A 24,334-nucleotide genomic window follows, 5' to 3' on the forward strand; every position below is an offset into this window, starting at 1 on the left:
AAAATGTTGCATCTACTCAGATTTCAAAAGGTTAAGTTGAAGAAAACAAAACCGAGGCAGAGTTTGATAAACAGCCAAGACACATGTTAAATTGTTCCTTTTCCAAAAACCGTGGAAGTATCGTACCTCCGCAGTTTCTGGGCTTTAATGTTTAGTAATTTATTAACGGTCGAAACACAACGCAGAGCGCGCTCAAATCCTCCTTCGGGGTGATTCAGTTATTCTGTCATTTCAAATTAAAAGCCAGCCTCTCTCTGTGGGGTTATCCAAACACACGTGCTCACGCACAGAAATCCACACAGGCGACGTCCCGAGCCAGTGAACGTGAATCAAACAAACTGCCAGGAAACAAATTATAGGGGTCAATATAAAGTTGCTATTTATTTCATATAGAGTATAAAGTACTGTAAAATATCACAAAGAACATGAGTACACTTTTATAGATACAATATTTGGATGGGATACTTGGGATTTCTTTTCTAGTGGATACCAGAACCTTTCTGACACACAAACATGCAAGCAGGAGAGAGCCGACGTCCCGTGCTGAACTTCACAACAACTCTTTATATTTTTGGCATCTTTTCAATTGGACTCCTTGTTGACTGATTTGTGAAGCAGCCTGACAATCTCCTCCTGCTGTGGAAATTCAAGATATTTAAGAACTTCCCTTTTGACATTATGCAGTTTGAACTGTACTCTGCTGTTTGTTTGTTTTTGTTTTTTTTCCCAATTAGATATGATGTTAGATACGGACGACATAACTCATCCAACAAGATTTTTTTTTTGTGTGTGTGTGTGTGTGTGTGTTAGAGTGTGTGTGTGTGTGTGTGTGTGTGTGTGTGTGTGTGTGTAAATACAATCGTCAAAAAAAAACATGTCCCTTTTGGAAAGCCCTGTGCACATGCTGTGTGGTACAAATAAATGTTTGTATTACTGGAGTTGAGATATAAATAGTGTTGACTTGTGCGACTAATACGTGATCTAGTAGATATGTTAGGTGATCCAAATATATTAGTCTATACATGTTAGTCTTTACAGATATGTATCCTCTTACAGCTTCATGTAGAAGGATCTGGTGCACGATGATGAAGATTATACGTCATGTCAGTATTAGTATCACTTTTCTTTTTTCTTTTTCTTCTTTTTTTTGTTTTTGTTCTGCCATGAAGACAGAGGGGATTTGGTTTTGAGGTAATATTTCCGTGTAGTGGAATAGAAATTAGATGCCGCTTCTCCTTTGGCCATTTGGCTTTGATTTGATCTGACTAGTCCTCGTTGGGTTTTTGAGGAGCCTGTCATTCAACTTGAGTGAGAGATGTGTTTTGGCTTCGGTACGATTTAAACGTGGTGCTGAAATAATTCTGTGAGACGCTAAGATAGCTAACTGGATGCTACAGCGAACACGTTAAGCAGCAGTAGCCCTTACTGTAAGGTCTGTGCATGTCCTTAACAGGCACAGCCAGTTCTTTTGGTTTCTTTATCCCGAGGCTAATCAAGTCCAGAGAAGTACTTGAATCCATTTACAGTGATTCGATCCAATTATGATGACTTGATTTGTACAGCAGTGGATAAACTGCCTTTTAACCTCATTTGAACTAGACCTCATGGTTTTCTCAGTCGGTCTCCTCATTTTCAAAATGTCATTTTCTCAAACGCGGCAGTCTGGAAAACCCTTAACTCGTTAACAGGAGAGGAAAACACTGTCCATGTGTGCAAGTTATTTGGCTGCGTTCAACACAAGAATCAGATTTTAAACCATCATGGCTGGTGTGTGATGAGCAAGATCGCTTCTGATAAAGATGAAAATGGCCTTTTATTGTATGAAGTCTGATTTCAGTCGCATTCTTCACATTATAAAATGTTTAAAAAAAAAAAAAAAAGAATGTTTTTTTTGTTTGTTTGTTGTGGTGTGTACTCTGCGGTTCAGCTTCTTTCATTCCTCCATCTTATTGCATTCCACCTCCTCCAGCTCCACCTCCTCCTCCTCCTCCTTCCAACTGCTTGGCTTTGCTCTTATTCTCCTCGGCGTCCGGATCACGGCAAGTGCACTCATCCTGATTGCAGTCCGCCCCAAACTGAATGACCTGTCAGTGAACAAGCACAACATTCAGCACTCGGCTTCTCAAAGCCGCTGCGGATCTTTCAACCTGTGGCTGGATTCAAACGCGACGCGACTTTTTCAGGCCCGTCTGATGGATAAACCCGGAGAAGACGCATTTCATTCGGTTGTTTTCCCGGTTTCAGACGGTCTGAGATCAGATCTAAAAATCTAAAAATCAGTACGTAAAGTAAGTAAGTGGAACAAAAGCACAGAGAAGAAGTATGAAACGCAGCAGGGTAAAAGGAAATATTACATCAGGACTCTCAGTAAAATTAGAGTCACTAAAATATGCACTAGTTGAGGAGGCTTCCCAATAGGGTTGTTACATTTCAACTGTAGCAAAGAGTACAACTTTGAATGGCAAAAACAGACAATAAAAAATAAATTTGCTTGAACTGGCCGAGCAGCTAGTGAACAGTTCTGTGCTGAAAGGTAAGTACCACTTAGTAACCCGAGAGTGGTCTTAGTAGACTTGTTGTATTTCCTCACAGTTTCAAAGAGAACTCCTACAGCCCCCCGGAGGCCGATAAAGTGCATGATGTCAAATGGTTCAACGTGGCCTTTGAATGGCGAGAAACCTTGAGGGTCTTCGGGAGAAGGAGGGAGGAACGCAGCGCCGTGGAGGTGAACGGATGAACACATGTTAAGAATCAACAACAAGAGGCTGCCAGCTCTCGTCTAGGAAGCGAGCCATCACCACAGGTTGCAAAATAAACTCTGGTGCCCCGCGAAGCAGTCTGTTGCAAGAAATGTAAACATTTGCTCCTGGAGAGAAGGAGTGAGAGGAAGATTGAGAGAAAGAAAGGGAGAGGGAGAAAGGAGAGTGGGAGGCAGAGAAAGAAAATAAGGATGACAGCGAGCGAGGCGAGAAGGAGAGTGGGAGGTAGCAGCTTGTCGGCCTTCAGTGCTGATTGCTCTCGCTCTTGGAGGGAGAGAGAGAGAGGGTTGATGGCGAGGTAATAGTTTCGCTGAGGGCTCTCGACGAGGCTGCAGGAGGCCCGGCGTCACTTAAAACGCCAGCAGTCCCATTTAAGACGAACTGACGCAGCCATTAAATGTTTCCTTAACAGCTTCATCTTGACTCAGCGGTGCAGTCACACAACAGCCCGAGCAGCACTCCGCCTCTGATGCCTCCTAACAACCTCTGGAAGGAGCGAGGGGGGCTTGTTTTTGCTTCATCCACAGAAACAAAAGCCAAGTCTTTTGGCTGTTTCCGAGTGTTTGGATTAGTTGCTTCCCTGCTGTTTACTGCAGCATATTCATGAACCCAATTCATGTAAAAGGAAAGGTTTCAAAGTAATGAATTCAACCTCGCGAGCAAGCGATCAAACCCAAACCTACAGTCGAACATAAAAAATAAAAAAAAAAATAAAAAAATCATGTCCTCTTCGTCTTCCTTCTGTTCGCTCTTTGCTGCTTTTAGTATTTTGGCCATTTGTCGGACTAGAACACAGACTGCAGTTAACAAATCAAAGGCTCTGTGTTTCCATAGATGGTGTGGCAGCTCCCATCTTTTTCTTCTGGAGCTTTTCCCTGTTGGCCAATGACTGAATCCCACCTGAATCATCTCTCGTGTATCCCTCCTCTCTTGTCATCGCTGCAGCTATCCCTGTAAATAAAACCAATACTGCCTGAGCTCCATAAAAAGGAGGCAGCTGGCCCGGTTAGACCAATCCAGACACAAATAGATATGAATATTCAAATATTTGATGTGGTTCAGATGTGGGTGACTTGTATTTGCCAGATACTGGAACAGTCCCTGAAGTGGCCATGTTTTTTGCGGAACAAAAAAAAAAAAATTCATATAACTCATATCATCGTCCGTGTGTCTGTGTTTACGTTTTAATACGTTTTGAATCTGCTACAAATTGGCCTGAAATATCTGAAGTCTGAAGTTTTTTTCATGTGTGGCATCAGAGAAAATATGTAAAGTGGGTTACGCTGTGTTAAAAACCTGTAATTTCCTCCACCTGCATAAGTCCAGCCACAGCGAAACAGAGAGTTCTGTAAACAAACCCCCCCCCCCCCCCCATCACTCTGCTGGAGCCGCGGTGGCAGTCAGGATGCTGACTCTCACGGCGGTTTAGTTCACTTCCTTAGAACGACCTCCGCTCGCCGAGCTGCTGTTTTACAGTGGCCGAGTAAACCGCAGACCGTCAGACACCTCGCCGCTCCCACCCGTATACACCCCCCACCCCCCGCCCCCCCTTCCCCTGTAAAAGAGCAGTTAGTGGCAATCTGGCAGCTCATTTATTATGACGGCAGCTACAGACTCGCTGAACTCCTTCTCCATTTAGGAAGGAGCTGCCAGTGAGTCATGGCGTGCTGCGGACATGAAGGAGACAGCCGAGGCTCGGCTAACTGTAGGCCATAGGAATTAATAGGAAGGGCCCCCTGAGTGAGTGTCATGAATATGTGGCTGTACAGTAGCCAAATAGGGTATAGCAAAGGGAGGTGGGGTGAGCTAACTCCCAAACGTCCACATGGGAGAGACGTTCTCATGAAAGCATAGAAAAACAGGAAAAAAAAGATGTGTTTATGTAAAAGCAGTAGAGGGAATGAGCGGCCTGGTTTCCACCACTGGCCCAACCTGGGCTTGCTCATTATTATTCATACCATTCCTCTTAGCCACCCAATATATACAGCAATCATTTAGAGCAATTAGTGTAATGTGATACATTTGCATCTTGTAGTGCGCACGAACAAGCCATCACCAGGGAGAGTGTGTTAGGACGGATAAACACAAAGATATCCAACATATTCCTCAAACTGATTAGTCCTGCAAGGGATGTTTCTAATTTTAAAGTGATTGGATTAAGATTATAGACCTACATCACACCGCGGAGCTGCAACACAAGAAGCTTCTCATCTCCACTAAAGATGCTTGGGACCATCACCAAAATAATAAAACCGGATTTTCACTCTCATCTGCTAAAACTGTTATAGTGCAATAGAAGAAAACCTCATCAGGTTTGTTACGACCATATCCAACTGCCTCGTTCCTTTCTGCAGCGGAGCTATGGCTTAATATGAGAGGCGAGAAAGCGTATAGCAGCATGGGGTAGTGAAAACCTGCTTATTTGCCATTTGAGAGGAAAAGCTAGAGGCTACAAGTCTCCTCTGTTGTTGTAAGTACAGATGTGGGAGACTAAATAGGTGCAGTCGTTAACAGGAGCGCAGGGGAAAGTAGCAGGGATCTGTGTTTGTTTGCTTAGTAGAAGTCTTCTGCGTAGTGGCACAGCGCCTGTGCCAAAAGAGACGGATTTCTACTACTGTAAACAGGAAGAACCTGGCTTTGGGTCCAGCTTCAGCTTCTAAGCTCCATCTTGATTGCAAGATGCAAGCCTGGAGCGAGCCAAACAACACTTTGCCACCTTTCTAAAGGAAGTGGACAGAAATTATAAGTTATAAGTTATATGTGGGAAAAGAAAAGCCTTTTTATTATTAAAATAAAAACACAGCGTTGTGAGGAAGAGTGATGAAAGTCAACCTTTCTGTTAAGGCGTAAATCTCTCAGACAGGAGGAGAAGCACTGGAAACGTCTGTTTGTGTACCTTTCTGGTGGAGAGTGTGGACGGGCAGCAGTCTCCTCCGTCATACTGGCAGTAGGCCCGGTTGTTGGTGGTGTCACACCAGCCATCCCCTCCAAAGGGCTGCACACAAGTTACAAACAAGAGTCAGTGTTATGAACTGAGAAATAATGATAATTTTACCTCACACAGCATGAAAGGCTGGGAAGCCCAGAGGAAAATACGTGACTCAGCATCCTCCCAGAAAACAGATTTTCAGTGGCATATATTGTTAGGCAATTACATTGTTCGGAGCAAATGTCCATGAAAAAATTCAAAATAAACATTTTACCAGAATCAGTTACATGATCACTGTTCAATGCACGAGCAAGCCTGATATATATTTAGCAAAGGGTTCACATGTACTCTGATTTCATGTGGGGTGCAGCAAAACTTTCCCAAGCAGAAGTTAGCACTTAAAGCAGCTCGCCTCGACACGCTGCGTTGAGCCGCCGCAACCGCAGCCACCGTGATTGGCTGCAGCAAAACAAAAGGAGAAGCAGCCCACAGATGTGCGATGACAGTTAGAGATGGCTTTCTAGTCTAAATACCTACATATGTAATGTGGCTATGCGGACGTAAATATTAGTTAAAAAACTCAAAATTATATATTTATTATGTATTGTGTATCTTTTGCTTTGTTGCGAATATCAAGCCGAGGGTTAAATAGGGTTACACGGGGTTAAACAAGTTCAGACAGTATGACGACAAAATACGGGGATGTGCCATGACAAGATTGTTAACTTAGCCTAGCTTGCCTTTTAGCAATTGCCTTGAGCTAGCATAAAACCAACTGGTCATATGCTTAAGAATTAGCATGATTTGTTTTGCATAGTTAGTTGATTGTACCCCAAGTTAGGCTTTACATGTAAATGATGAACGCTAAGGTAGGCTAACATTAGCTTAATTCTCTAGATGTAAAACCATTAGCATGATTGCAAATGTGAATGGACGGGACGTTGGACTAGTAGCACACAGAGAGGATGACTCTGTCTGATAAACCCAATGATGTATCCACAGTTATTCACCTTGAAAGTTAGAGTAGGCAGGTACGTGTCTGTGCAGCCGTCAGAACTTCTGTAACTTTGTGATGTCACAACAAAGCATGCACCAGTCTAAGCCACGCCCCTCACCAACCTGTTGTTACTAGAGCTCCAGAGAGGAGACGTAAAACTACATTGAGATGGTTTTTGGTGTTTAAAACCACAAATATATCTTCTTATGGATCAGAACTTCATGTAAAACACAGGAAGTGTGGTGATAAACAAGTGCATACATGAAAGCTGCTCCGCAAGTAGAAATGGCTTCTTCCACTTTTATGAGGCCATAGAGTAAAAATAATTTCTTTTGGCATTCCAGGATGAAATGATACAAATAATCAATCTCATTTAGCTCACGTTACTTAGAATACCTATGAATGACAATTCCTCAAACTGTTTTTGTAATGTTCTGGCCTCCGGGAGAAACTGGAGTGGCACGCACATTTGTGGAATTTAAGTTACATAGAATCTGAAATGCGTCATGATGAAAGCCTTTTTAATGTTTTTGACTAAACCTTGAGGGCTTTCCTGAAGTGCCAACAATATGAAAATAAGTGCACGGTGCCAAAGATACTTTTGGCTTTCTGCAGTGGGCTGATGGAGTCATTTCAAAGACTTAGCGTTCTACCTAACCTGCGCAGGGGGAGAGAACAGCTGCTGAGAAGATTTCTGCAGTTTTCTCTTCACTTCAAAGAACTCCCTACTTGACGAATCCCCTTGCCTTTCCCAACTAAACTGCCGTGGCATAAATAAATCTATTTAATCGTTCTGTTTCTGAGTAAATACTTTACCAGCAATTGTACTAGAAGCCTCACCCAAGTCACTACTACTATGTAAATCTTTGAATTACCTCTATAGTCTGAGGCAGTCATGCATAATACAGACTTGCCGAGCCTGATGTTAAGTTTTATTTGAATTTTAAAGATTTCCATAGCTGAGATTTATTGTGGGTTTGATCTCCTTTCCACATGCACATCTTTCCTCGCTGAAAACTGTTAAAATTTCGCAGACCCTGCACTTTGCCCATGTGAGGTTAATTTTGAGGTCAGAGCTCATATAGAGGTTAATTAGTATTTACATTCCCTTCCAGGCAGCATAAACCTCGCTCTCAACGGCGACGGATGGACTCATGGAGAGTATTAAACCAGCGAGAGTTGGCTGCGCACCTTAGTCCCCCATGCGTAATTAAAAGGTCAGCTGGTTTGTGTATTAGCTTTATTCTGTAACTCCCTTCAAATCAGTGTAAAAGAGACGTACAAAGCAGCAGCAGCCAACTCCACACCTTGCTAACATAAATATTCCACCTCTTAATGTTGGCTATTTCTAGGGCAGCGTGTGCTGTCATCATCACCCGCCAAGCTCTTCATCAGAACATTATAAAACACAGATACGAATTCTCGTGAACACTCTTCTGTCAACCAGCAATATATTTATTTTTTACTTCCTACCAAGTATCTGTATCATTCTTTTAATATCAGACATTTTATCACCCCCCACCCCACCACCCGGTTCGCCCCCTGTTGCCCAGAGCATGCTGAAAACAGTTGGGGGAGTGTGAGGTTAGCCCTTTTCTGTTCTCCTTGGGACTCAAAAGTGTTTTTCCTTTTGATAGGAAAGGCAGTTCAGGGAGTTCAAGGGAGGTCCGTGTGTGTGTGTGTGTGTGTGTGTGTGTGTGTGTGTGTGTGTGTGTGTGTGTGTGTGTCCAGGTATTACTCATATTGTGGGGACCGAGATCTGTTTATACATTCTGGGGACTTGTCTTCTTTATGGGGAGAAAAAGCAAGTCCCTGTAAGGTTAAGGTCTCAAAGTCTCCAAGAAAATGAATATAAGTCAATATAATGAAGTCATGGAGACATGTCATGTGTGTTTGTGTGTGTGTGTGTGTGTGTGTGTGTGTGTGTGTGTGTGTGTGTGTGTGTGTGTGTAGTATTGGTAGTTCGGGTCTGGAGGTTGTAAAACACAATCCACTACATAGTGTGCCAGGCATCATGGGATATAAGCCATAGTACCTGGTGAGTGACTGGCTATTTTAACTTTAGCGAGGACAGCCTCTGTGTGTCGCAGTTTTTGCTGAATTTGAATTTTACAAATATCCCCATGGTTGTGGAAACAGCTTCCTGAACGGTTGTAGTCTCTGGTGTTGTTAGTTTAAATTTTGATCGGACTTCATGCACATGCCTGTAGAAAAACCTGGTTCTCACAAATCTTGCAGTGTAACCTGTATGTTTGTAACCCTTTAACTTTTCTAAAGGAAACCGAAAATCTTTATGTGCTTAATAAATCACGTTACTGCCAAAATCTGTGAATAAACAGATTACCTAAGTGTACATAAAGCCATGACTGAAGTTTCACGCCTGCACTTTAAAATGTCACTCGTTGCCAGCGGCCTGCCAACTTCAGCTGCTTGTGCTTCCTTATGAAAACATGACATGTCACCAGGTCGCCTGTAAGACCCCCTTTTCACAGAAGAACCACTTTATGTTACGGGGACTGCATGTACTGGTGTCATGCTCCCGGTCGAGTGTGTGCAGCTCATACAGTTAGCTGCAGAATAAGGTGCTGTCTACTTCCACAAGTGAACCACTGAAAGACTTTTACTGTGAAACGATAACACTGGGGTTACAGACGGATGACTGCTAACTGCTTGCTCTAGCCAGCGAGATATATTTTACAGTTAAGATGATCCTTAAATAATCCTAAAACACATTAGCAACGTAGCTAGGAAGTAGACAGGGCACACACTTCCAGAAGAAGCTCAGAGTTGAGCTGGTAGATTGTCTTAGTGGTTACGTCTTGATTGACTCCCTCTGGAGATATTCCTGCCACTTCCAATTGGAAGATTCAAGGGAGATGCGAGGGAAGACCCACAGATAATATCTAGTGAATAGCCTGCAAACAGAAGTGTAGGACCCCCCCCAAACAACTGGAAGATGTGGTTAGGGCAATGTATATCTGACCTACTCTGTTGAGTCTGTTCCCACCACAAATTGGACCTGGATAAGTTGCTGAGAATGGATGGTTGGATAATTCACCCAAGGGAAAATCATTGAAGTAGAATCCATCCATTTTCAGATTCATATAATATATGTAGGAATATATGAAGACTTTGAAACAATTTGATAAATGGTATTAACCTCCTAGGACCTGGCCTCCACATATGTGGACCTCACATTTTGGGTTCTCTAGACCACAATACTAACTTTTTCTCAACAAGGGACTGGTGACCACATATGAGGATATTATACTGCCACTCAGTAATCTGGGTCTTAGGAAGTTAAGTGTATTTTGTCATATTTAGTATATGAATTATTCAGTTATTTGTGGCCAAAAACGTGTTTTCTGAGGTCAGCGACCTTGAACTTGATATTTGACCTTTGACCACCAAAGTTTGATCGGTTCATCCTCGAGTCCGAGTGAATGTTTGTGCCAAATTCGAAGAGACCCCATCAAGGCGTTCCTGAGATATCACGTTCACGAGAATGGGACGGACAGACAACCTGAAAAAATCACCTGTGCGGAGGCATAGAAATAAATATCATGTTATTTGATATTGATATTTGTTATTTGTTATTGAGGAAAAGTGGGAAATTGTACTCAAAACAGGAATAAACATTCACACTGAGGAACCTAGACTTAGATAACAAAGGTGCTTGCTTCCGACAAGTCCAACCTGAACGACCACATACACTGGGGGGGGGGTATCAGCAGCAGGTCGACCAGACTTCCGTCGTCATGGTAACAACTATATGACCTGTGAGAGTGTACCCGTAGCAGGTGTGCCGGACCTTCGTCGTCGTGGCAACAATAACAAACAGGCGGTTAGGGGTTGTGGAGCGGTCATGGTTTGGTTAGGGTTTAGGCACAAAACATACTTGGTTAGTTTCGGGGGAAAATGATTTTGTTTTGGGTTAAAATAAGTTCCTGGTTAGACGACCTGGTCATGTGGAACTATTGTGATATAAACTCTACTATAACTAATCCTCATTGTGAAACTTGCTGTTGCTTGTTTCAGATTGGAAAAGCTGCTATACAGCGCTCCATGATGTGATCAAGGGGATTAGCACAGCTTCCACCGACCAAATGGTTAAAATAGATCCCCTTTGCCTAAATGCCTCATATGAAGTGGTGCATGAGTCAATGCGTTTAATTGGCTTGCTGTTACACACTTATCACATTCTTTGTCCTTACTGGTTCAGCAAACATTTTAATTATGCCGTGAAAAGTGTGAAGACACTTCCAGAAAGACACTGTCGGCATAATGTCCTTTTTTTTTTTTTTAGAGCATAAAAGTTGATTTTTAAAATAGTTGAAAAAGCTCAAGTTTGAAACGCAGCCTCAGCATTTGTACTGGAGGCTACTGTGCCGACCCGACTGGTACACTAATTGTCAACCTGGTTTTAAGAAAGAAAGGAAAGAGAAGCAGAGTGAGAGAAAGAAAGAGAAAGTAAGAGAAAGAGAGGGAGAAATGGCATCTGGATGAGATCTGGCATAGAGCATATGCAGCACATGTGGTCTGGTATAATTTACAGTGTTGTCATGGAGGAGCGGGTTATAAGCAACTGTTTTGCCTAGCAACATTCACGGGAAGGTGGAAGGGGAAAATGTAGTGCTGGCAGGTAGGAAGAATATTTTAATACCGTGAGACATCAACAGTTTATGTGTTCCATCAGTAGTTCCAGCCTTTTCTGAACCCAACTGATGAATGCCAAATAAAAACTGGGTTTATGATTTTAGATGATTTACTGTCACTGCTAAAATATTACTGAGCTGAGATGGACGTTAAATTGCAGATTAAACAAACTTTCGTTTATGATAAACACTGCGGAGCACACGAAATATTATGAAAGCGAACAAGTCCAAAAGCCTAAAGTCGTGCCACAGTGGCCCCTAGAGGCTGCAATGTTTTATCATACTCCACAATACAAAGGTGTTGACTGAACCAAAACAGAAACACTGTGCCTCACTGTTTCTTCTTCTGGAGTGGTGATCAGAGTAGTGGGGAGTTTATCTTGAGGGTGGGGCTAAAGGGAAGACTTTAAGGTAATCAAAGTCATTGATATTTACCCTTGAAAGCCCAAATACGATCAGGACATTTCAGGGTAATTTATCAGTTACACTTGTGATAATTCTTGGTGCAGACAGAAGGTGTACTGCGGCATTTCTGTGACAAGGGAGCAAATTCTAGCTGTAAATGGAGACCGTTAGATGGTAGTAGAAGGTAGTGAGTGGACCTTGGATTCACAGGGTTAGACTGTAGCTATGGACCATAGGCACATAATTAAAGAATGCAGGGTGCATTTTGGAGCGTATTCTATAAGTTGCAACCTAATGCTAAAATCTAAATGTAATTTTTTTCCCCCTCATCAACCTACACTCATTTCCCCCATTGTGACAAAGGCAAAACTGTATTTCAGAAATTTTCTTTTGCAAAATTTTAAAAAGGAAAAACTGAAATATCACATTGACATAAGTATTCAGACACTTTGCTGTTACACTTCAAATTTAGCTCAGGTTCCCTCCCGTTTCTCTTGATCATCTGTGAGATGTTTCTACACCTTGATGTGAATCCACCTGCGGTCAATTCAGTTGATTGGACATGATTTGTGAAGACACACACCTGTCCATGAGGTCTCAACAGCTGGCGACGCAGATCAGAGCTAAACTCAAAAGCATGAGGAGGAAGGAGCTGCTGCAGAACTCAGAGACAGGTTTGTGTCGAGGTACTGAAGGTTCCCAAGAACAGCAGAGGCCTCTATCATTCTTAATGGAAGAAGTTTGCAACAACCAGGACTTTTCTTAGACCTGACTGCCCGGCCTAAACTGAGCAAACTCTCTGAACTCCAGAGATCTTGTGTGGCGATGGGAGAAATGTCCAGAAGGACAACCATCACTGCAGCGCTCCAGATCACTGGGCTTACTGGTAGAGTGGCCAGGTGGAAGCCTCTCCTCAGAGAAAGAAACATGGAAGCTGCTTGGATTTAGCAAAAAAAAAAAAAAAGGACGTAAAGGACTCAAAGACTATGAGAAACAAGATTGTCTAGCGGCCTCGATTCTAAGCTTCATGTCTGGAGGAACCCAGGCACTGTGGGACAGGGAGACTGGTGAGGGATGGATGAAGCTGAACAGAGCAAAGGACAGAGATATACTTAATGTAAACCTGGTCCAGATGACTCAGGACTTGAGGCTGGACCGAAAGTACCAAGTAGAGGGTCTGAATACTTATCTCATATGCACATAACAAAATGTACAGCAATCTGGCTTGTAATTTTGTCGTGGAACTACATGTCGGACGGTGTAATCTTTTGACCCTCCCACCAGTCGGCCAATAAAAGGAAACATCATCGTATAAATTATTGATGTCTCTATTCTCTTCTGTGTCTCTTTTAACATCTCAGTAAAAAAAAAAAAAAAACAGTTGCACAGATACTAAACTAGAGTTCAACTTTACCACTAAAAGTATCCAGCTGTTGTTTCCAGTAAAAATCAAATCTATTTCCATTGCAAATGGATGTGAATTTACCATAAATTTGACTTTGTTACTTTGTCAATAAACAGGAAACTTTATCCTGCTCACTTTGTATCAATCACCAGATAGACTGTTTTCAAACCAGGAAGACAGATTTAAAAGCCTTGTGTCAGCCTGAATGATTAATCTAAATCTAACATAATCCAGTGATTAATTTATTTCCCTTTATCAGATAATCCATTAGTTTTGGCAGGCGTAACAACGTTTGGCAATGCCAGGAAAAAAAAAAAAAAAAAAAAAGTTCTTTGGACAGATTTGAAAAGGATTCTTTTAAAGTTTAAAGTGTGAGAATATCAATTTCTGCCTGAAATTTGTCATCATGAAATGTGAAGCATATTGCACACTGGCTCTGGTATCTTGAGCGGTGATGACAACAGGGATACAGCGTGTTTTGCTTCATGTTTAATATTGTTGGAAAAGCCTGGCTAGGGCAGTAAATTTAATGCGGTTATGCCCAGAAATGGTGTAATTGTTTTAAGGATTAAGTATTCTCTATCTCAACGTTAATAAAATATCTTTGATAATAATGGGACTGAAGCCTGACTGAGATCCTCCTGACCTCAAGGCTTTTGAAAGCACATACTAGACATGTTATGTAAGAACATATTATACTTACACTGAATATTTGTGAAAAAAAAAAAAAAGAAGAAGAAGGCACCAGTTGGTTAAACAATAAGTATCAAACAGTGTTTTCACAAAGTGCTTTGGTGCTCGGTTGCTACTCCGTGACGAGATAGTATGTGTGCCGTCAGCTTGAATGGATACCCAAGGACACCAGTCTATCACGGATGTATGGTTCGAATGGTACGTGCAGCCGTAACCACTTTGTCTAACTGGAGTCTTTCACTGCACTAAAACAGAGAGGAGCTTGGGAATTTTTTCAGCGCACTGGACAATGACCGAGCACGTTAGAGGGTGCTGTTTCTTGCCCTTACCTGTGGCTCATGAGTCACAAAAAGGTGCAATCATGGTTGTAGAGAGGCAAGATTAGAGTGGTTTACCCCATCTTCAAAGTTCCAGTGACAACAACCAATTTAGTCTTGAGTCTTCAGTCTGAATGTTGTTTAACATTGTTGTTATATAATGATAATGATAACTGTCTTATTGCCGTAGCAAAACAATAGACAGCGCTATCAAAGGAGGCGTTACCTCCTGGTGTGATGATGATGATGATGATGATGTTAAATAACACATGACTGAAGTGGTTGTTGTCACTGTTGCACGCTGGGAAATCTTGAAGATTATTCTCTTGTATAGCAAAGTTACGGCCCTTCGTTCCCTGTGCCATCCCACAAAATGATCAGATACAGGAACCTTATCTGCAGTCCCACCCTGACAACATATTTCATCCCTATTCTCTGTGACGTAACTTATGAGCGGGGGAAGGGGGGGGTACATATTTATTTTCATTTTTAAACTGTCACATGCTGCCTTTTGGATAATGTGCTGTAGATGTACTGGCCCCATTGTTTTTCTTCTCTTGCTCATCTCCACCCAATGGTTTCACCCCTTGCATGCCAGACCAGAAAATACATGTGGTTCACATTTTGTGACTCACGAGCCACTGGTATGCCCTCCACTATCCCCGGTCCGTGCCCAGGCGCTGACCTGCTGTCGGTCAACAAACATCACAATGGTGACAACAAAAGGGGGAAAAAACAAAACAAAAAAACAACATCTTAAATCTTAACTCAGGCGCTCTCAGCTGCAGTGAATAACTTTGCAGTCCTTGGCCAGATAAAGCATCCGCCATGATTAAAATAAACGTTCACTCATTTAATAGTTTCAAAGGCCTAGGTGAGACTGATACCGGGATGGAAGAGTATGCTGTGTTGGCCTTCAATAGGCTTCGTGGATAAATGGACGGAAAGCAGATTGAAGGAATAAAAATACTCCTGTGTTTGATGTGGGACCGCTTGGCTGTTTGGACTCTTACCTCACATGATTGGATGCAGTGGATGTGTTGAGGGTCAGGGTACCACTTCATCATCCCTGTACAGACTATGCTCTGGAAAACAAGAGTACACAAGGTTGAGCAGTGCAGTCACAGGAAACGGATAAACACTGTAAACAGCACTAATATCAAACCGAAAATTCAATCAATGTTGCTGTTTCCGGTCAAATACTGTGAGGGATGAATAACCGAAGACAGAACACATACAGTTTCTGCTCTTTTTTTCTTTTCTTTTTTTTTTAAAGTTGAAACTAATTTGACTCACCCGGTTTCAGAGAGATCCGTTTCACAATCAGTAATGGACCTTATGGTGAGGCTGTTTTACCAACTGCTGTTTCCAAGGTCAGAAGAGAACTTTTCAATATCATCTTTCAAGCTAACAAAAGCTCCGGAACAGCTACTAATGGGCCTTTGCGGTGAGATTGCGTTACCGAACCCTGCTTCATGTTTATTCAGAATCAGTGAAACGAGTGAGCGTGACTCAGATCTAAGGAGCACGAATGTGTTTTGCGGAAATACGTCTATTGGATGATTGAAGCGTGTTGTGTATGTTCTGCTCAGACGGTGGAGTGGACATGATTTCTGTGAACATAAACACAATAAGCACTAGTTCTAGAGTCGGCCAGAACCTAGTTTATATGGCTGGACTGTGTTATGATAGATGTCCCAAACTGAGGACGTAGCCAAAGCCTGTAATATGCTAATTAACGTATTCATGATATCATTGCTTTGTATTTGCATTCTGCTCAGTGTCATCTGAAAGCAATGGCTGAGGGGGCTGCAGATAAATTGGCTGTTAAATAATTAAATTAACCTGTTAAATATGCCATACATGCTGATGCATTGACAACTTAATTGCTACACACAATTGATAGTGAGGTTTTGTCAATTTAGAACGAGCCCCTCATATGCAAACAGTGAATAATGTCCCTATGTGGTGATTAAAGTCACAGGCGTTTTCTTTGCCAACAGTCCACGAGCACTTGGTTTTACAATGAGCTGTTATATAAATAATGAACAAGACTTATTCTGTGCAGATATCCTGTTGTTTTCAAGGACATATGCAGTTTCTGCTGTTTGTTATGCATGAAAACCTTGTGATGGAAGAAAAATAATAGTTTTATATAACAATATAAGTGGATGCAAACCTCAAAATTTTGTAAACTTTGGGTGAGGCTGTGGTCATTCATTTGACCCCGGGAATTTACAAGGTGGTTAGAAGATAGCTGATTGACTAACAAATATGGACAGAGAAAGCGGATCCTCCCCTGTGATTTCCTGTGCAGCCCGACCCAGCGAGGGAGACCTGATTCTGAAGTATTTGAGATAACACAATGCCTCGAAATCACAAGGCACCGTCAGAGATATGGTGCAAGAAGCCAGACTTCCATCCAACTATTTGACCTTGGCAAGGGTGGATTAACTGGCTGGCTAACTGACCACCCAAAAGCAAGGCGAAACTGGAGCAGTGTGGGCAACAGTGTTAACGTAGAAGCGATTCCTGAGATATGATATTGGGTAACGGCAACCACCTTCAAAGCAAAACACCAGCACTCAAAATCAGACCTAAAATCTGGCATTCCCCGCAAGTTTGTTCATGGTGACCTGTGCACGCCGTGTGTGAGAGATATGTGTGTTTCCTAAAAGGCTTGACGTCAACTGGAACCTTTACTCTCGCTATCTGCCTGTGATTTCCAGTAATGCAAAAACACTTCAATGATAACGAACACGCTCGCATACACAAGAGGTGGATTCTGTTGTGTCATAGTGTGTGATTAGCTGGTGCAGCTGGGAATTAAAAAGTGTTTTCTTAGAAAACTCCAAAACTCGAACACTGTCCTGCCAGTGATTCAGTCAAATATTTGATATGAAACACATTTATACAGATCATGATGGAATCAAAAATCTCTGCTGCTATTTGACTGAGAGGATTCATTTCTAGGTTTTCTCCGTTACTCTGACAGACCTTTGAAGCCGCTTCAGGTCATTTCAATTAAAAACAAATGGCTGGTTATACGTTTTGTTTTATAATTTCTTGTCTCATACTGAGATTTATACTAACAGTGCTGTTTGTTTATCTAATAGTGATGAGATAATTCCACTTTTCACGACAGTTTTCTGTCATTTGTACAGACACTGTGGCAGATCACCTCAGAGGATCTAAGAAAATGATCATCCTGACTCCTGATAAAATAACCCTTGATCTTTATTAGAAATAACTGGAAATGATCTCACCCCATTAGCTGATCTTACAATACGTTTGTTGAAGACTCGTAGTTTAAACTACTTATTAAAAAAGGATCATTTTCCCACCTCAGCTCCATTTGAAATATGAATGTGGTAATCATTTATCTCCAGAATAAAAAAAGAGGTGTTAGGGGGCATGAATCTACTGGGACACCTTGTGCTGCAATAGTGTCCTTCATTTCAAAATAAGATCAGTGTGTCAAAGTCCTCATCTTTCCTATCACACACAGATAAGCTCTAAAGCAGAGGTTTATCTCTGCCAGGGCAGCACGGAGGGACAGATGTGAGACACGTAATCCTTCTCTGAGTCACAACTCAGCCAGATCCGACTGAACACATGAGATCTCACTATTAACGACGTCCGTCACAAATAAGCGTCCAATAGAAATACTTGGAAAACAATAGAAGTCATTAAGAAGATGGAAAGGAACCTGAGAATCTTAGTGATAGTTATTTTACATCCGTGCATACACTGCAAACTTGATCAAGCTGATTCAGCTCCCTTTTAATGGTTTGATGTTGCAATCAAAAAGCAATATTATTTTATTATTGAGGCTCAGAATGTCCCATCAACACTCCCCTGATCCTTGTCAAAGGGGGGGGGGGGGCGCCACAGTGTCAGACTTGCCTTTTCATTGGCGTAGCACCTTTTGCTAATTTTAGAGCTACGCTTTAAACGATTCACAATCAGGCAAAAACCAGAAAGCCTTTGTCCAGAGATTCAAGGCGGCACTGAGGCTCATAAAGACGAACGAGGTCAGTTCAGTTGTAAATATATACGGCAGCAAAATCCACCTGTTTTTTTTTTGTTTTTTTTTTATGTGGACTGTCCGACAGATGAGTCGTCTTTGTCTTTAACTGTGAATGAACTTTGTGCTTATGAGTAAAGGTGAGTCAGTGTGGCGCAGTAGCTGTTTACTCCATGCTGTTGTTCAGACCACCAGATGTTTGGATGCATTATTCATTCCAATGGGTGTTTTTGTGTAAAAATCTCAGCGCTTGTTTGTCAGCGGATCGGCTTTCACTGCACCCGGAACTGGTCGCATGGCAGCGAGCGAGCAAAACAATAACTGTTTTCTAAAACCTGCCAATAGTTTCCAAATGGTAGCGCAACCACAATTCACAATATTTAAACCAATCAAGCTATCTCATTTTTCACCACGTCATGCTTCATCGTGCAGCATGAAACAGTTTAGAAACAGGTGCAACCCAGTTCTGCAAGCTGATATTTACAGTACAACTGAACTGGATCAGATGGACATTAATTAGAAGCATATAACTATCTTTTATATATTTAATAAAAGTTATGATTTATGGAGTTTTCAAGGCTGATGCAGTTAAGCTGCTGTTGTAAAATAAATAAACCGTCTCGATATGTCACCAAAAAAGTCCAAAGAGGACCAGACGGCGTGTTCTGTGTGGTCACAGAAGTCAGCTGCTCTCTCTGTTTTCTGTTTTACAAACTGTGGAATTTGTTGTTTGTTTTCCTTCATTTGTGCTTGTTCAAAAAATTAAATTGTTTACATCGTAAATGTCGGTTAGATTGCATTATATATAATCACACAGATTATATATAAAAAATGCACTTTGTAGGTTTTATTATTGTCATTGGGTTATTTAGTATTCGATGACTCATGGTGCAGAACAGAATAGAAATGAGATGACCTTAAGTGACCTCAAACTGAATCAAAACAAAGTAGTAGTAGTAGCAGTAACTTGACTCCGCCTCCTCACCTGGACTCTGGTGGGCAGCATCCAGTGCTTTAAAGAGTCAGCTGTGGTGCCATTAGGCAGAACCACAGGGTCACGCAGATCCATGTCCAGAGCCACAATGCATGTTGGGTAGCAAACAGCACCTGCGAGGAAAAGGAAGGAAAAAATACAAATCAAATAACACTTACCTCTAACCCCCGATTAGCGTCTGTTAGATTTAATCACGTACAAACATTGAGGAAAAGAACAGAACTTCTGAACACACCGTCATGTGTCATCTGCACAACCGGCATCTATCTCAGACTGCCGGTTGTGCAGCCCCTCAGTCGAGCCTCTGAGTGAAACAGGCAATATTAGCTCGGACCTCCTCAAAAGCTCACTTCCTTCTATATGTGAAATATAAGTGTTGACAACAAGATGCTCTACCGCCGCGATTGTTTTGTCTGTCCAGTCGAGCAGTGTGTAACAAGATAAGCCAAAGACCAACAGGCTACTGTGTATGGCTTTATTTTGTTTGACAGAAGGAAAGCAAATATAATCAGGACTGTTTATTTGATATATTAAACTCTCATCCTTCAAAGAGGGTCATGCTCACCAACATCCATCCCCTGGTCACAGCTGTACTCCACAGAGTTGAGATCAGAGGGGCCGGAGCAGGATCCCTGGAGCCTGGAGCACATGGTGAACTCTGCCGTCCATCTCCCGTCTTTAGTGCAGCGAATCTCGCTCTGGGCACAGACAAGAGAAAACCGTTTGTTCAGTCAGTTTAGATGAAACCGTAATTTGGCTGTTATTGTTTGACGCCGTGGAGCAGTTGACTAAATGAATGAATGGCTTACTTTCCACATTTGTACGACATCCCTCACAGGGAGAACACTTCAAATGTTTTTGTCTTCATGAGAAATATTATATTCTAGAACTGGTTTGACCCTGTTCTCCAAACTTGATGGAAGCGTACGTGTTTAAATACTTTTACAGTTTCAGCCAATGCAGAAGTTTCCTCACACTTGCATGAATAAATGCTGCTGGATTATTCCAAAAATGAATCTTTTTGAAGTCCAGAGCAAAAACACAAGAAAGCAGCAAAGCACGTACATGACAAGGTGTCAGAGATGCGTGATTGCAGATAAAACTGCAGCTGCTGTGCACACAGTTTGTGGTGTAGAAATGGCTGCAGCGTATCATGTCTGACGTCAAGCAAAATTCTGATTTTGACCAGTTCCTTGACGCATTTGTTGTTATTCTCTCTATATTTTCATGGGCAAGTAAATCAGTCTATATAGGTTAACTCACTGCAAAGATGTGAAGATTAATAGTTGATGATACATACATCTCACCCTGTAAAACTTTTTATTTGCCCTGGAGAATAGACGGCTGCAGAGATCTTACATTTTCCGTAGTGTCCGAGCACTGCAGGGTGCAGACGGTGTCGTAGTACAGGCCATTGGTGCAGGTATACATGCCCTGGAATACGTCCGGCAGGGCTGGACAGGATATCGGCTCACATCCGGTTTCCTCCCACTGACCCCCTTTCAGACACTCCAACCTGAAGTACTTCCTACAGACAACAGGAGCAAAACGAATACATTAACTCTGTAGCAGTATGTGATCGATACTTGTACTGCTTTCCTTTCTATAGGTGACAACCTAGTTCTTGTTCAGTGCTAGCTGCTTAGCATGCTAATTTCAGTAGAAGAAAAGAAGTGATAGATATAGAAGCAAAACAAGAGTTAACACTGAGGTTGCTTTCCACCTCTGGAGACAGCTCATGTTCGAGTAAAGAAATGAAACCTTTCTTCTAGACCGTTAAGTAAACAGCTGTTAATGCTAACAGTGGCTATGCAGCGATAGCAAAAACTTACACAGAGCACCTTTAAAGCTCTTTCATAGCTACCGCTGTTCACTTTCACACGTTGGACTAATAAAGCGTCAGGGGTCGTTAAAATGTTTACACATGTTTGAGAACGTGTGACTCATAAAGACACCCAGCTGCAAATGGATCTCTACATAAAATGTACAGATATAACATAATGTAATACAATTTTTACTGGGTTGATATGACAGTAAAACACAGCAACATTTGATAGACTGCATTTTAATTAATACAAGAACATACAGCAAGGAAAATATAGAATTACTATAAATATATACAGTGGAGTCCGGTGGGGTCTGAGAATACTTTCCCATTTACTTGAACATATTTATACACACACACACACACACACACACACATACACTCGCACACACACACACACACACAACTTGCTCACTAGTTATACATAGCTGATCGCTGACACCATCTAAGTCTACACATATAAACTACACCACAGGCAGTGTCTCCTTAGAAAAACCCTCATCTCATTAACAACATGTAAACTGCCTTCAGTAATGAGCAGCTACCCGATGAATACAACTGGCAGCAGTAATGACAAGGCCCAGTTAGCAGCGCTACTTATTTTATTGGGCCCTAACGTCAGCTTGTTCCAAAACCAGAACTGTTGCTCTGCAGAAAATGAACCTTTCTGCACCCATCCATACTGAAAAACTTTGAGCTTGGGGGTCTGGGTGTCCACGTGATGCACTGTAAAATATCTGCATTGAAGATCCTAATTTTATTAGAGGAGCGTACAGTTGTTTGTTGCTTTACTAGTATTTAAAGGTTTTCCACAGCCCACAATACTTGGTTACAGTGCATTGTTCCTGTGGTTTGGTACTTCCTTATACATTAAGTTATAATAAGGTATATAATATGCCTGAAATAATTAATCCTGTTGATAATTTAAGGCATCCAATTGGAAAGAAGTAAATATGAGTGATGCAAGCATCACTGCCTCAACAAACCCTGGCAGCAGTTGTGCTATTGTCTGTCCACGGAGACGCCAGCAGTCCCTCATCACTTACCTTGGTGTCTTCTTTTTGAGGCTCCCTATTACATAGAAGCCTGGGTTGCATTTGTAACGGCAGACGGAGCCAACATCGTGCCCCGAGGCCGTACAGTCTGCTGTTAGCAGCTTGGCATCGGGTATGCTCGGGACCTCTGGACACTCTATCTTGCAGTAAGCCTCTGGGAAAGACCACAGACCGTCTTCCAAACACACCAACCTGTCACTGTCACCTGAGGAAGAGAAGAGGGGCGAAGGAGGGGGAGGGGAGTGTAGTCGGACAGAGAGAGGAAAGTGTAACTAACAATGGTGCAACCTGCATAAACCTTCGCATCAAACTTGCAGTTGTGTGGTGCATGTTGTCATGTTTTATGGTGCTTCTTTTATTGATACGCTTGCACGACCTCCATAGAATCACGTTCTCGCCTGTGTTGATTGACGAGGTCGATGATCATTGGATATTAGAAAACAAACTGCAATGACTATGTAACGTTTGCTGAGCAGTGCGACAACTGAACCTCAAGTGGTAATTACAGGATAATGTATGGTTTTTGAGTCGGTTTCTTTAAAGACTTCATTATCAGGCCAATTAACTGAGAGTAAGTGGAAGCCACTTGTGGGGAAACAACGTAAATCTCCAGGTGTGCTCACTTCCTGTTTTTCTTAGGAGATAAAACCCTTGAAATGTTCATCTGTGACAAGCTAAACCTGAGTGTACCAACACCAGAAGTAGAGAAGAGTCAGAACAAAGCAAACTGATGTGGTAACGTCAGTAACATATTATAAACCTGCCTGAAGCAAATACATCAGCTAACATTACCCTGTATATACTGGTCGTACCAGACCAAGTAAAGCTGCAGCAGTGTGTTGAATTCCCCCTAACCTTTACAAGCTGAACTTAACGTTTAACAAGAGGAAGATTGTGCGAGTTATTTTTACACTTTAAAACATACATTAACAGGAGTAATATATTCTGCACTTTACAGCCACAAGACAGAGGAGTAGATGCGAGAAGCACAAGTAGGTCAACATCATGGATTCATTTCTGTCAAACCGAACGTTCTGCTTTCGTTTGGCGGCTCTGTCTCGTACGGTTACGAGGAGACGGAGACTATGGCTTCAGCATCGCCCAAAGCTAATATTTTCTATGTGTGTATGGCCCCACATGAAGCACGAGCGTTGGTATGTGCGGAGAATCATAACACCCAAAAGCTTTCGCATTTTTTTACAGAGTCTATAAAATGTAATGAATCTTTAACATGGCATCACTTTTTTTTTTTTATAAGCTAATTAAACATCGTGCCGGTGTTGTGTTTATCGAAAATCCATTACAGCTGCACTGGTGTGCACTGAACCCATTCTGTGTGAACTGCACAGTGTGCCTTTCACTGCTGAGTGATACATGATGGCCCTCAAACATATTTCACCCAACCAAAAGCCACAAATAGAATTATATCTGCGCAATCTGTATTTAGATCATGAATACGTGGGTCTTACTGCTGACTCTACCGAGACATTCGAGCGTTCACCGCGGCTTTCCGACCACAAACACAAGTCTGTGGACATCACGCTTGTTCCATCTAATCACTTCAAGAAGCATCTACTACATTGCGTAACTTACATCACTAAAGAGGGGTAATGGTTTTTTATGTTTGTGCGTAGCTATGAATTTGTGCATGTGTGTGTGTGTGTGTGTGTGTGTATGTGGTGGTACTCCTAATCATTGCTGCCACAGGCGATATTTGTTCTGACTGGTTATGATGTAAGTGGTGTTTTTTAAAAACATTGTGGACATCTGAAGTGAAGGGAAATTGTGCTGTGTGTGTGTGTGTGTGTGTGTGTGTGTGTGTGTGTGTAGATGTAGTATGTAGATGTTTCTATCAGGCTTCAACGTGAATTTAAACAACTGTAACTTTTACAGGCCGTAAAGCTGTATAGAGGAGCAGTGTGAAGAGCAAGCCTCGTTGAGAGGAGACATGGTTGTGATTTTGTAAATGGCATTTCCACTGTGATTTTATTGCAATACTGTTGATTAGTTCCCCTTGTTTGTTTTTCAAGCTATAATGAGCAGCGTCTTTAACTATAACAATACGCTGTAAAAAACAAGTATCCAGTTATCAGCTGTAATACTTTCAAAATTACAGTTTTATGTCCATTTCATTTTATGGACTGTGGCTGGTGGAAGCGTCTCGCTGCGGTTTGTCTGTTCACTAGATCGGGATATATTACTCTGCTATGAGTAATATTTAGTTCAACACGTTTCCCTGTATTCCTGTGTCTGTATCGGCGAGCTGTCCCGTT

At 41.9% G+C, this 24,334-nt stretch overlaps 1 protein-coding gene across 2 annotated transcripts in view; it reads right to left on the reverse strand.

The window, feature by feature from the left end:
* Window positions 1–169: 169 nt before the first annotated feature.
* pappa2 (pappalysin 2) overlaps window positions 170–24,334 on the reverse strand; it is an 86,659-nt gene continuing 62,494 nt past the window's right edge. The window contains exons 21-27 of one of the 2 annotated variants that reach the window (XM_056392241.1): window positions 22,053–22,266; window positions 20,541–20,709; window positions 19,747–19,879; window positions 19,173–19,294; window positions 15,174–15,245; window positions 5,656–5,754; window positions 170–2,084 (exon numbers count right to left, since the gene is read on the reverse strand). In XM_056392241.1, the coding sequence (XP_056248216.1) occupies window positions 1,947–2,084; window positions 5,656–5,754; window positions 15,174–15,245; window positions 19,173–19,294; window positions 19,747–19,879; window positions 20,541–20,709; window positions 22,053–22,266 (947 nt within the window). In that variant the 3' untranslated portion in view covers window positions 170–1,946. Of the gene's footprint in view, window positions 2,085–5,513; window positions 5,755–15,173; window positions 15,246–19,172; window positions 19,295–19,746; window positions 19,880–20,540; window positions 20,710–22,052; window positions 22,267–24,334 lie in introns of those variants that run through there. The other variant, XM_056392242.1, reaches the window with a different exon arrangement.

This window comes from Seriola aureovittata, chromosome 12 (genome assembly GCF_021018895.1).
Source record: "Seriola aureovittata isolate HTS-2021-v1 ecotype China chromosome 12, ASM2101889v1, whole genome shotgun sequence".
Lineage (NCBI taxonomy): Eukaryota > Metazoa > Chordata > Actinopteri > Carangiformes > Carangidae > Seriola > Seriola aureovittata.